We start from the raw sequence: 13,319 nt of genomic DNA, 5'->3' as shown, positions 1-13,319 counted from the left end.
CTATACCTGAGACACAAACATGAGTACGAATAAGACATCTATCTGATATATATCATGTAAAAGTGTGAAATAATTCTTGAAATAATGATACATTTCCCAACTGTCAAAAATCTATCACGGCGATTTTGAGAAATGTACTGTATTATTATATTTCAAGAATTATTTTACATTTTTACGTGACAGATACCTCAGTTTATCGTTACAGATATTGCAAAATTATATTTTTCAGGAAAAACTTGAAAAAAACTACGTATAACAAATAATTTATTACACGTCATTTCTCACATCTGCCGTCATATAAAAAATATTGCACCGCGGGAGTGCCGAGCTCTAAAACGGATACTGTCAAATACTTGTGCAGGTATTACGAGCTATATTGTATTGAAATGCAGGGAGAGTAACTGATAATAATGAAAAAATAAGGGATGCGTCACAAACGAGCGCGATTTTCGTTCACGAAACCACAAGTGATGGATCCGAGATGGATTCCTATCTTGAATGATGTTACATGCTCTAATAGCTCGAGTATTTCGCCGTTTTTCACGGTACGTCTGTGCTAAGTCATCACATACAAAATATTATAAATTTGAATGTATCGTTTTACTTGGACAAGTTTGGAAAAAAAAAAAAATTTATTTGATGAAAAATTTATAGACTTTGGAGACTTTAAATTTCAGTTCATTATTCGTTTTTATATCTTTCGTGTGCGTATTAAAATTGCAAGATACCCATTCGAAAATGGCATCGACATCAAATTTGTCAATCGGATGTTAAGATTTAAAAAAGTGTTTGGATGCGTCATTGGCATCGGGTAATATTACGAATATTATATCACTTAAAACGAACAAAAATCTTATGAATTCAATTATACGCAACAACGGCTTCGTGCAGAAATGATTCCAATCGTCGCGAGACCGATACTATAAACCGGTTAATGAAAATTCAATTCCCGGCTGAGATTTGATATTTTGTTTTTGCGACGTGTCAACGTGGACGACATCGAGCGCGTTTCGCGAGGGCAACAACGTTAACAACACGAAGAAATATAACACGATAGAGTTAATAACGATCGGCGTGCGCGTTCTAATTGCGAGAGATATAGTGCTGGCAATTTGTGTCGTTCTCCATGGAATCTGGAATGTAAAATGGATGTTCTGAGAGACGCATTTTATACATAGTATCGATCGCGTGACCGGTCTCGTTATGCTAACATGCTGCACCGTCGAGCGTGGCAGAAGCAGCCTTTGGTTCTAGCCTCCGTACGTGCTACTTCTCCATATCTTTGCCAAGGATTTCTCTCAATGCCTACGTTTAACTACTTTTTGTATCAACATGTATATCAATTACTTATAAAAAAAAAGATATGTCTTTAAAGAGTGAGGAGAGAAAATTATTGGGATTAAATTTTTTATACGAAATAAATTGAAATCGTGTAGTAAACGTTCTGTAATGATTAAATAATACAACGAATACAAGGAAGAATGTGCCATTACGGATTTTGTTGTCGAGATTAACTAATGATTCACAAAATACTGTAATTAATGTACCGAATGTTAGAGAAATGCATATAAAATTATCAAATTAGGGGATTATCTTAAGGATTTATCGGACATACAGTAGAATCCCTTCTAAGTAAATATTATAAAATTTAGAAATGTGTTTATATTAATACTTTACAATATTATACAATACAATACAATACAATATTAATACTTTAAATAAACTATACGAAAGTTGTGTGAATAAGATTATATTTTTATTTAATAACATTTTTATAATTTATTTACTCTATTATTAAAAATAATTATTTTTGACAACATTTACAAAATCTGAGTTTTTTTATGTAAGTACTTTAAGTATTCAAGATAATTTGTACAAAGTTTTATTATTATTGTCTCTTTAGTTATTTTGTAAATAAATAAATAAATTTTATTTATTTTACAAAATTGATCTCTGCATCGCAATGAAACTTTATATGAATCATTGTGAATATTTAAAATACTTAAAAAAATAAGTTCAGATTTTTTTCATTATTTCTTATTTTCTCATTAGATCACACGTCTATTTTTGTATTGAAATAATTTTTGATCCAGATAGAAAATCGCCCCTAATTTTTTCTACTACTTTCAAATACAATATAAAATAATCTGTAATTTTTTCATATTTTTCTTAAATGTTTTGAGAAATGTCTTATACATCCTTAAGGGTTGCAAAAGAAATATACTATTTATTTCTCTGTTCAATCAGTAATATATGAATTTAATAATATCAAAAAGGAAACTGATCAAAACAAAAAGATCCATTTTTTTAGTTGAACTTTTTGCACAATTTTTTCTTTTGTTTTTTCTCCAGGAGAAAGAAAAGAAAAAGAAAAAGATAATTCAGGAAAGAAGTTCAGCTGAAAAGTACATGTCTATTGTGAAGGAAAAAGCATCGATCTCGGTTTGTTTTGACAGCATCTCGGAGGAAATTGTAAGCGTATGTCAACTCCTCGTTCCGCGAGACGACGGCAATAAGTCGGCCGTGCACAACGACGCGTCACCGCCGATTTCGCAATCGACGCAATTGTCGCGGTAGTAGTAGCAGCGGCGGTGCTCACAGGCACGGGTCTAAATCGCGTGATCAAATACGCGATTGTAATAACAAATCTCTCAGCAGGCCACGCCTATCTGCCATTATCATTGGCCGAGCTTGCGGGATAAGGAGCGAAATAGGTATGGACGGTGCGGCCTGTCGCTGCTGATTGCGATCGCGACGTCGATGGCAACGACACGCAATTGGCAGTGCAATTTCTAGTAGTCGACGCTCGCGTTTATCTCGGCCTATCTATCGCTCCCCATTCGAGCGCGCCATACTGGCTCGTTTAATCCACAGAATCTCATCTGTTCGTAATTCACGGCATGAGGGAGAAAGAAAGAGAGAGAGAGTAGTGCCCTATTTCTACAAACTCGACAGGTTGTCTAACGTGCCGGTGGATCCTGACAGTCTTCCAAGAAATTTATTAATGGATCTAACAACATGACGCAAGTGCAATATGGCATGTTACTCAACAACTTTGCTGTACGCGTTATTACGCCTTTCGACGTGCGAAGGAAGTGCCCTTGTTGCGTCGGAAGAACGAGCCACGGCACACAATTCCTATTTTAGATAACGAGTATTCCCGGCGTGAGATACATGAGACGCGCGCATCGATCTTTAGCGATTTCGTTCCGTTCGCTAATTTCGCACTCGGAGAGACGGCCGACGCGTCGTCTCTGGCGAGGACGACGACACCGCCGTCGTCGCGGCGAAAATCGAGCGGAGATAAGCGGAGGACGACGAGAGCTGCACAGGTATACTATACGCGCGGCGGGACGCGGCGGGGCGTAGCGCCATTTGTACAGCAATATATTATCCCGGCGAGTGTATTACGTCGTATCGTGCAGGTTGGATGGCCTTTACCATCAGGGGGATATTGTGCGCCACCCATACGTGGCCACACATCCCGCGACACGGCCGCCGCTATCTGCATCCGGCAGAGACGCGCCCTCAGAATAGACGTGAAAATATGCTCAAAGATTTCTCTCGGGAATTGCCAGGCACTGTTACCAGGCTCTCCATCGTTCGTCGTCCCTTTCGGCGCCACTGACGTACTCGCATTATCGAGAACGGGTCGGTTATAATCTGAAAAATGTATCTTCCTCCTCGCCCCCTTCCTTGCACCGGATAGCTCGACGCTTCTTCCTCCTCCCTCTCCTCAGGCTTTTTTCGCACGTGGTCGACGATCGTAGCTGTTCTCGGTAGTGATCTTCTGAACACGTGGGTGGCAGCAAGGAATTCTTAGCATACGACGATAAGGATTCGGCTCCTCTAGAAGAAAACTGAATGGGGAAAGAGACAGATAGATGGATGGGCGGAGAGAGACAGAAAGAGAGATTACTTACGAAACACGCGTTGTAGGATTTCGGTAATCTACATCTTGTACGAGAAGGATGTTTGTTTGACACTTCATTAATTATGTCGCCGTAAGTTAACGACGGCATATAAATTTCATTTTAATGTTTTTCAAAAATCCAATTTGTTTCATACTATTAGATATGATCACACAGTTTAAATTCTAATTTTAATCGTGATTTTATATAACATGCAAAATTTTTCACACATTTTTTCAATTTCAAATCCAGTATATTTTCTAATACATTGAGAAAAGTGTGTGTATATGTGTGCACAAAATATATATTCTATAACTTGTACGTGTATAGTTACAGACTTCAATTAAGCTACATATCTAATTTTATTATCTCTCTCTCTGTCTTAAACTGTCAAACGAGTATGTATATATAATACATATACTCTGAGAGAAAAAATTATTAAATTTTAATAATCATTTGTTCGAATATCTATTTGCAATGAATATATTTACTAAATGTAAATAAATATTTGTTTAAGAATCACTAATGTAATTTAACCATTATTTTTTGGTCGAATAAATATTTGTGCACCGTAAGTAAATATTTCATTGCAAGTATTCAAATAAATTTTTTTCTCAATTAATACACACGCACGCACACACACTTGAAAACTTTTATTAAAAATAAATTTGGTTTTACATTACATGATCGAGAAATTTTCATATTTAATTTTGAATTAATTGAGATTTCCGTACGACTTTATAAAAAAAAAATATACCTATATATATAAATTACAATAATTTAAATGCTGAGGAGAATAACATGCTTTTGAGGGGAAAAAACACGCGATTCGTCTTTCGCACGTTCGATTTTTGAAAAAGAAGAACGCCAGGTTTACTCGCATGAACCAAGCTCAGAATACCGTCCACTCAGTCTGGACAGGTGCTTATACAGTAAAGGGGAGCAGAAGGAGAACGGGGGAGAAGGAAGGAGGAAGAAATGATCTGTCTTGGTATGCCGAGGGGGCCAGCCTCTTGTGAATCGTTGGTATCACCCGTCGGACCCGTTGTCGCCGATCGCTGTTCACCTGACCCGAATATTTTCGTTCATTAAAGCGATATTAATCGCCGCAACGAATTCCGCGTGTAATTATACTGTGATTATAGAAACGATTCTCGCAACTCGGTGCTTTCAGCGTGGCGCAATCGACACCGATTGCGCAACTTGATCAACGCGAATCCGCTTTTATGGAATTAGTCCCATCCAACTCGTCCATCTATAACTTTTAATCTCCTCGTTTCTAAAAGCGAATGTTGCAAAAACGAGCTAGGTTGTAAAATTGAGTAGCGTAAATATTCAAGCGATTTCCAACGACAAAAAGTCTCGAGTAAAAGTAGCGTTAGAGGAAACTAGCGACAGCTCGTTAATTAAAAGGTCACCCGTACAGTGACAAAGTCCAATGGTTAGATTTACGAATCAATAGCAAATCGTTAAAATTGAAATGTACGCAGAATGTCTTAACGAGGAATGTAATTAATTTATTATGCGCGATAAGAATATTGAAATAAAACTAGATTACTGAAAATGTTGATAATGTATTATAATGTCACTAAAAAATTATATTAAATTCTATTAGTAAAAATAAATAGTTGAAGTCTAGAAATTACATGGTATACAAGAAAAAATTTCTTCTTAAATGTTACCCTCAAAATTATGATATAGTTGTGAGACAATATGATATTTTCAAGAATTTTATTATAATTTTAATAAAATTTTATAAAAATATATTATAATAATTTAAACAAACTGTTTTCTATTTTGTGATAATTATTTATCACAAAATATTAAATCAAAAAATATCACATAAAATTTTTCAAAATATGATCGAGAAATTTTCATATTAATTTAATTTTGTATTAATTGAGATTTTCGTGCTTTATAAAAAAAAATATAAATTACAATAATTTAATTTTGTCCCACAACTACCATATGATCTTGAGGATAAGTTTTAAAAGAAAATTCTTTCTGTGTAACGATGAAAACTGATTTTGTTTTATAATCGAATTGCCGGGCGAATAAAATTATATTTTAACATAATAGCACATTATATTTGTCTTCGTTAATATAAGGTATTTTATAAAGTAAATTTCAAAAATGAGAAAATATAGGAAGCACTGTTGTTTAAAGCCCTCCTCGTTTTTTGCGCACGATCACGCAAGTCTAGCTTGAGCCACGCGGAGGGGCCGGAGCTATTTTAGACGAGTTTATTGCAGTTTGAATTATACAGCGTCATCCATATTACCGTCACATTCTTTTCTAATGAGCGACTCATTTCGCCTTCGTTACCGTTCACATTTGGGCCAGCATGGAGGAATGCGCACAGTCCATCACGCACGCGAGCCGCGTCCCGCGCTACCGTCGTTGTCGCGTGCGTTCCCGCACATACGTGCGGATAAGTCGCTTTTATATTTGCCGCTAAATTGATCCGATTGAACTTAACGACGCCAATCGACGCTACCCAACCCCGCTAGTATATTTACCGCCGTTGATTTAATCGTGCCATGACGATAATGACCCGGTATCAATCGAAATCAATTATCTTGCCGGCTCGCGTATGAATAATAATCCGCCACTGGAAGGTGTGGTACTTGGGGATGGAGCGAGCCGATCCTTCTACGGCTTGAGTCGCGCATAAGTCACGCGTCTCAACGCACAGTGTAATCGTGTTTTATCGATTGCTTCGAAGTCGCAGAGCAGACGTCAGGTGCGTCAATTTCGTTACTGAAAAGAAGCCACGAACGATGCCGAGAATATGACTGATTACACGCTTATTACGTACTTCTAATTACGGTCGAGCCTATCAATTATGCACGTATACATCAGCTTTATATATGTTTAATTATTAACAGTTAGCAATATATCTGTTACGCGACGCGTGCATATACATGCGTATATTTTTTTGCTTATAACAATGTTAATTATATAAATATGCAATCGTTTTTTTAAATTCTTTCTTGCAGCGTAAATACGGATAGATGTGTAATAGTGACTTCTGAGTTTTTCTTAATTTTGTCGTCACTTATAATACGCTCGCATCGAGAGACTTCTCAACATTCAATCTCGAACATAAATCGATTACTAAATTAGTATTACGACGCCACTAGTTTTAGGTTCGGCGATTAGTTAAGTCTTCGCTCGCGCAATATCGAGGAGCGTGCGTGCGTTACGTGCGCGAAGCTAATTGGTAGAGCAGGTAGCGAAGGTAGCGATAGAGAAAGAGAGAGACCGGTCCAAAGTGATCTAGCGTTAGATCGGAGCGGCGTGGATCGCGCGAGAGCAGCCGACAGATCGTACGCCGTTAATCTACGACGAAGGAAGGATAGGAAGCCGATACCTGTTGCGGAGATACACGTCGTCGTAAACCGATGACACGCAGAATGAAAATATCTCCGTGCTCGGCGAGAACGAAGAGGGAAGAGGCGACAGGGGAAGGGAGAGGCTAGCGTTGCGAATATCTGTTGTAATACGATACGGGAAGAGAGAGGTGACCACAAATTCGGTGTGCTGTAAGAAAGAAATGAGTCGTGACCGGACGAAATTTATTGCAGCATGATAAAAAACGTTGACATTGTGAGATAAATTTTAAAAATTATAAGTGACACGCGGTTGAATGGCCGTAGGTTTATTTAAAAGGAAGACGATCGAAAACACAGACGGCTTAAGATATCTTGCATAATGCCCTGCGAAGAGACGTGCGAGAAGTAGGATTAAAAGTAATTGCAATTCCAAAAGGGAGAAATCGGAACTTTTATTGAAATTTATTTTACAAAATTAATACATTTCTTATAAAATTCTAATGCAAAATACGATCAAATTCGTTTTAAATGCATAGAATTTGTTTCATACTAAGATTGCAGTTGAACGTAATAATGGTAATTATACACTTATTTCCATCGCGCGATGTACGCAACATGTAATAAAAGGACCTCGCCAAAGGACCTCGCCTGTGAATTACATGCGCTGATAATTAGATGCCCGGTGGAAAAGAGAAACGCAAGATTATCTTTTACGTACAGAGAAGAGCGGTCTAACAAATCCAAAAAGATTCGGATATCCGATAAATTGGAGCTAATCAGATCTCGGCGTGCTCTCGCACGCAGCTCGGCCGTCATTCGCGAAGGAAGCGACAGAGCGGTCCGAGATAAGTGTACACTCGAGTTCATTGACAAGCACGTCCCCGCGGGATCGTTTCCATCCTCCCGATGTCCCGGCGATCAGGAAGAAGAGAGGAGCAACGAGAGGAAACGGGAGGAAACATCAAACGTCCCACCGAAAGGAAAATGTTAAATCCGCGCGTCCTCTCCCTGCGCCGCGTTCGTCTCGCTCAAGTTGCGCGGCGATCCTTCTCGATCCGCAACTCTCGGGACATACCACGTACCTCTCGTCCGATGAGAGACGCGAGAGAAGGAGAGACACCGAGCGGTCTAGTCTCCGACTGCGGTCGAACGGAGACGACGCTCGAGATCGAAGAGGAGGTACGGTCGCGGTGGAGGAAACGACGCGGAAGGGGACTCGCAGGGCAAAGCGGGAGGATGGAGCGAGGCGAGCTCGAGAGGCGTTCGTCGGCGCGGGAGCAGCGCCGACGAGGCCACGGATAGCGAGATGGAGCGAGACAGAGAGCGCGACAGCTGGCATCGTTAATGGTGTTGGTGCTTGCGGACGCATCGGTACCAACGTGATGGTGATGGTCACCGGCGATGCTGATGGTGGTGGTCCACCGAGCGCAGCTCCAACACTTGCTCCACGCATGAGGGAACAAGGGAGAGAAAGAGAGAGAGAGAGAGAGAAAGAGATACTTGCCCCCTCCTGCCGCGGGCGGCGCCACTCGAAGAGATCCTTTCCTCTTTTCGCCTCTAGGCCATTCTCGAGAGGCGCGCGCGCCAACGCGGTGTCGCCCGATCGGTCCTCGTCGACCTTCGACCAATACACGGGCGTCTAAAAGAGTGCGTACCGCGACTTTCCACCGGGTGACTTTTCCGAAAGTGACCTCGCGGGTTGGTTTGGTGCCCCCTTCCCGCCGTCGTTTTCTCGCTAATCGCCAACGTCATCGTCATCATCATCGTCGTCATTATCGTCGTCGTCTTCGTCGTCGTCTTCGTCGTCGTCGTAGTAGTAGTCGTTGTCTCCTCCTCTCCGCCTCCACGTGACAGTGCACGACCACGTGGTCTACGATTGATCGATCGCGCCCTCACCTCGCCGCGGGATGCCAAGATCTCCCGCTACAAAGTGAGACAGATTCCGAAAAGTGTTGACGTTTAGTGTATTCCGAAGATGAATTATGTAAGCTATAATGAGATTCGTGCGTAATGCGTGAGTCAACCATTACTGAGAGCAAAGATTATCGAGAATCAAATCTCAAGGTGGGAGCCACGCGCGACGAAGGGATTCGAGAATCTGCGTGATGCACGTACGCGTACGTGATTCATTACACGCAGGATCGCATAACACAATCGGCCTCGCGTAAGTTGAGAGAGGATATATCGGCATGCCCGCGTGCCGCGCGCGTCGATCGATCGAGGACGGTATCTCGCCACCGACCACCGTCCACCGTCTCGATTCCGCGGTGAAATCGGGCCGGGTCGAGCGGCCAGGCTGTCGATTGTGAGAACGGTAAAGCCGGCACCGACTCGCACCACGGAACCGGCCTGCCACGTGACTTTCGGTGGCTGTGCCCGCCGCGGCTTCTGCGTCGTTCGATACACGGGAGCGTGCGCCATTGGATGCAAGACGCCAAAGATTCCACCGAGTGGACTCGCAAGTGGATCGCTCGATTGCATTGGTGATCCTCCGACATTTTCTCAAATTTATCAGTTATTCTGTCGACGGCGAAAAGGGAAAGAAGAAAGGTTGACGGTCCGAGTATGAGGAAAACCCGCGCGCGACGACGGAATGCCGCTTAATTACGCGCCGACGTATCTGATCGAACGATCGGAGCTGCTTCGGTGAAGCGAAGGAGAAAAACGCGAGGCAGATCGGCAGAGATCACGTTGCATATTGCGCGCGCGGAACCGGAGAGTTGAATGCGCGCACGGGCAGGCGGCGAGGTCGTCCCCCTCGACGATCGTCTCAAAACAAGCCTCGTCGAAACTCGTTCGAAAGCTGACGCATCGCGTGAACGCGAGACGCAGTCCGGAGGCGATCGGTGACGCAAGATCCGAGGCATTGAACTGTCCCCGCCGTACGTTTTAACGCGACAAAATTTTACGAGCGCGACGAGATTGCGCGACGCGCAAGTTGAATTTACGATAAATATCTCGCGGATTATCGTCGTTCGCGCCGCGTGATTGACGCGCGCGTCCAATTGCCCGTTAATTCGCCTCGTAATTGCTCTTACCCGTTGCATTAGCGAAGTCTTGCTAAAACGGCCGCGTAAATGCGAGTCTCCTCGTCGCGCGATCGAGATGTCGAGCTCCGGCGAGCGGCCGCGCTGACAGCTGTTCGCAAATACCGTTGACGTTCGAGCTCTCTTAATTGAGTGGGACATAACGCGCGCCGAGAACAGCGTGGTTTCCTCCCGAGATGACTCTTTAGCGGTAGTGAAAGTTACGTTTGACAGCGCGAATTTGCATACAATTATAGCAGTGCCATTGTAGCTCCGTCACTACGGATACTCCGAAGTTTCATGCCATAGTAGTGATACACGAGAATTCCATTCAAGACTTTTTTTTTTATAAAGAAAACGTTACGCAAATGTGCACTTGGCAGCGTGAAGCGTGTGTCACTAATCTTTTTTTGTGCCACTTAATTATTATAAAACTGGCGTATGAGCAAATTGCTTATAATAGTGTTCGTGCGCATCTGTAATGAAACGTCATCAAGCAGCGATGATCGCAAGAAGCTCACTACCGCGATTAATGGCTGGAGTTTTAATGCCCGGATCGCGTATGGAAATTTAATCGCACGTGGAGTCAAGGCGAAACCCGATGAAAAACTTACCGAGACGTACTCGGGAACGTTTCGCCAACGACGCGCAACTCCTTGCGGTTTGAACGCAAGAGCGCGACCGCTTGTTGATATTTCTCTTAAATAAACCAAGTTTATCCGGTTAATGGACGATCATTATGCCATCAAGGAATAATAAGAGGAGATTGCTGCCGACGATGCGATTCGACAAACGTACGTGGATGTTGCTAACAATTGGATCTTCGTAATTGGCCGAAGTTCAACGGCGACAGCGAACCTATGCGCGCATTCCTCTCTCATCAAACAATCATTACTAGATGATATATGCGTTATTCGTAGACCTTAATGGCAAATAGACGTGGATCGATTGAATTGAAATTTAACACGAGGCTTTTGTACCTCGTTATCGAGACATCCTTCTTATCTCATTATCGTTGGAATTAGCAACGACAAACTGGCACAGAGTCACGACCTCTGGGTTTATTTCCAATTGACGATGGCGAGCTCATTGAAACTCGAGGATTAAGTAATCGATATCTCTGATACTTGTGACTTCCTTGTAATTGGTCACGGAACAAACGAGATCACGGCGAAAGGAGGCTCTATGTGCGCGCGTCCGTACTCACTTGGCCATTGTCGGTGTCTTGCTGTTACCTTTCAACGGCCAGCAACTATCTCGTCGGATCTGCGTGTGTCCCGGCGAGCGAGGTAGCGGGCATCATCAACTGGACTCTGGAGTCCATCATGTCTGTCTTGGAGGCCGGCGAAGCCGACCGGACGACGACGATGTCACCGCTGGACGAGGTCGTATCCCCGACGAGCGTCGAGTCGGAACTGATGGTCACTGACATGTTGGACGAGCACGAGGCTGCGCTTAACGAGCATAGCAAGCGCAAGAGAGACACGGACGGCGAGGAACTGACACCGAGGAAGCTGCCGTCGCTCACGAGAAACAACAACGAGGTCGGGTTCGTCCTCGAAGGGAGCCCCGACGACGAGGATAGGGACGACGTGAGTCTGTAGTCTTTTTCTCGAATCGCCGAACGTAATTCCGAATTGATGATGATGTGATAATTTCGCAATCACGAACACAATCCTCTCCTACATCTGCCTGATTTAATAAAGTAGTTTTAATGGTATCGAGGGCATCCAGATGATGCTATTAAATATTATTTCTTTATTTATTTAATACGGAAAAAATATTTTAACAAAATTTTAACAAACAAAAGAAGTACATATGTCGCGGATTTTACTAAAGTTTGATATAGAACTTAAAAGTAATATCAAGTAAAAAATAAAAATAAAAATTTTTTAAATTTGTTTTATGATTCTAAAAATAAAATAAAATAATTTATTTAAAAAGATGAAAATACATTAAATTATTTTGTAAAATATGTTTAATACAAACTACGAGTTTGAAAGAGCATCACGTAGACGTAAGATGCGCTCGGTTACATGTCTATCCTTAGCAGAATGATGCGAGAGGTAAAACACGGGAGAATGTCTTTTTCTCGCGCAGGTTGAATGATTTGTTGACAGCGAATTTCCACATTTTGGCTCTCTCAAGCGTTTTGCTAAACCCAATCAAAGTGTTGGAAAATATATAGCATGAGGGCGCGAGGGCGCAATTAATCAAACGTGGACCGCGTGGGCTTACCTATTACTTTTACGACACCAAACTATTGATATCTCAATATCGAACCTTCCCAAATCTGCGAGATGCATACCTTCCCAAATCTGCGAGATGCATGCCCTTTCCTCTCTGTAAGCTTGAACATTTAAACATTTACGTCTCCACACAATATTAGGTTGGAAATTAAATATTGCATAACGTACATTTATATAACTGTTATTTCTTTTAAGTGTAAATTTTTCAACGTCATCGATGCACGGTGATCTATATTTTTAATAATGCTCCGAACCTTCCCTGATCTTTTTTTTAAGACGCACTGTATCCGCGTAGAAGTGTATTTTTTTTTCCTTTTTCGAAGTACACCTTATCGTCACATTGGTGGGCAGGTTTCCAACCATGTTGCATGGAGACGGAATTCTCACGTGGCAGGAGAGAGAGCAGCTGTCGAGTGACGTGCCCGCCTACGCACGGTTATACCTGTTTCAAAGTCCGCGAGCGTATCCTATTCTAACACTCGGCAACAAATCAGATGCTCGGATCCACGGCTGTACAATAATACATAGCTATTAATGCGTGCTCTTTCGCGCTTTAGGAGATCTGCATCGCGAGCTGTGCCCTTCTCGCGCGATTATTATCCGCATTACACATTCCCATTGTGAAGTCTTGACGTGATTCAAAATGCGACGCGCATTTCTACTGTTTGCTTAAGCTTTTCTCTCGGCGCTATATAAATTTAATGACTTTATTGTCTATACGTGCGTCGTTCCGTGTTCCACGGAGTATCGCTATCATAGGAAAGCTGCATTTTATCAGCTAGTATTTTAATTGTAATG

General features: G+C 42.1%; 1 protein-coding gene across 9 annotated transcripts in view; it reads left to right on the top strand.

The window, feature by feature from the left end:
• The window catches only part of LOC105193269 (transcription factor AP-2-epsilon), a 221,196-nt gene that overhangs the window by 118,862 nt on the left and 89,015 nt on the right, over positions 1 to 13,319 (top strand). For 2 of the 9 annotated variants that reach the window (XM_039447093.1, XM_026131396.2), the window contains exon 1: positions 8,883 to 11,864. The exons of the other annotated variants lie outside the window; for them this stretch is intronic. In XM_039447093.1, coding sequence (XP_039303027.1) covers positions 11,598 to 11,864 — 267 coding nt within the window. In that variant the 5' untranslated portion in view covers positions 8,883 to 11,597. Of the gene's footprint in view, positions 1 to 8,882; positions 11,865 to 13,319 lie in introns of those variants that run through there. 9 annotated transcript variants of the gene reach the window in all.

The sequence above is a fragment of the Solenopsis invicta genome, chromosome 1 (assembly GCF_016802725.1).
Source record: "Solenopsis invicta isolate M01_SB chromosome 1, UNIL_Sinv_3.0, whole genome shotgun sequence".
Classification (NCBI taxonomy): domain Eukaryota; kingdom Metazoa; phylum Arthropoda; class Insecta; order Hymenoptera; family Formicidae; genus Solenopsis; species Solenopsis invicta.
This window is presented reverse-complemented; position numbering and strand designations above follow the sequence as displayed.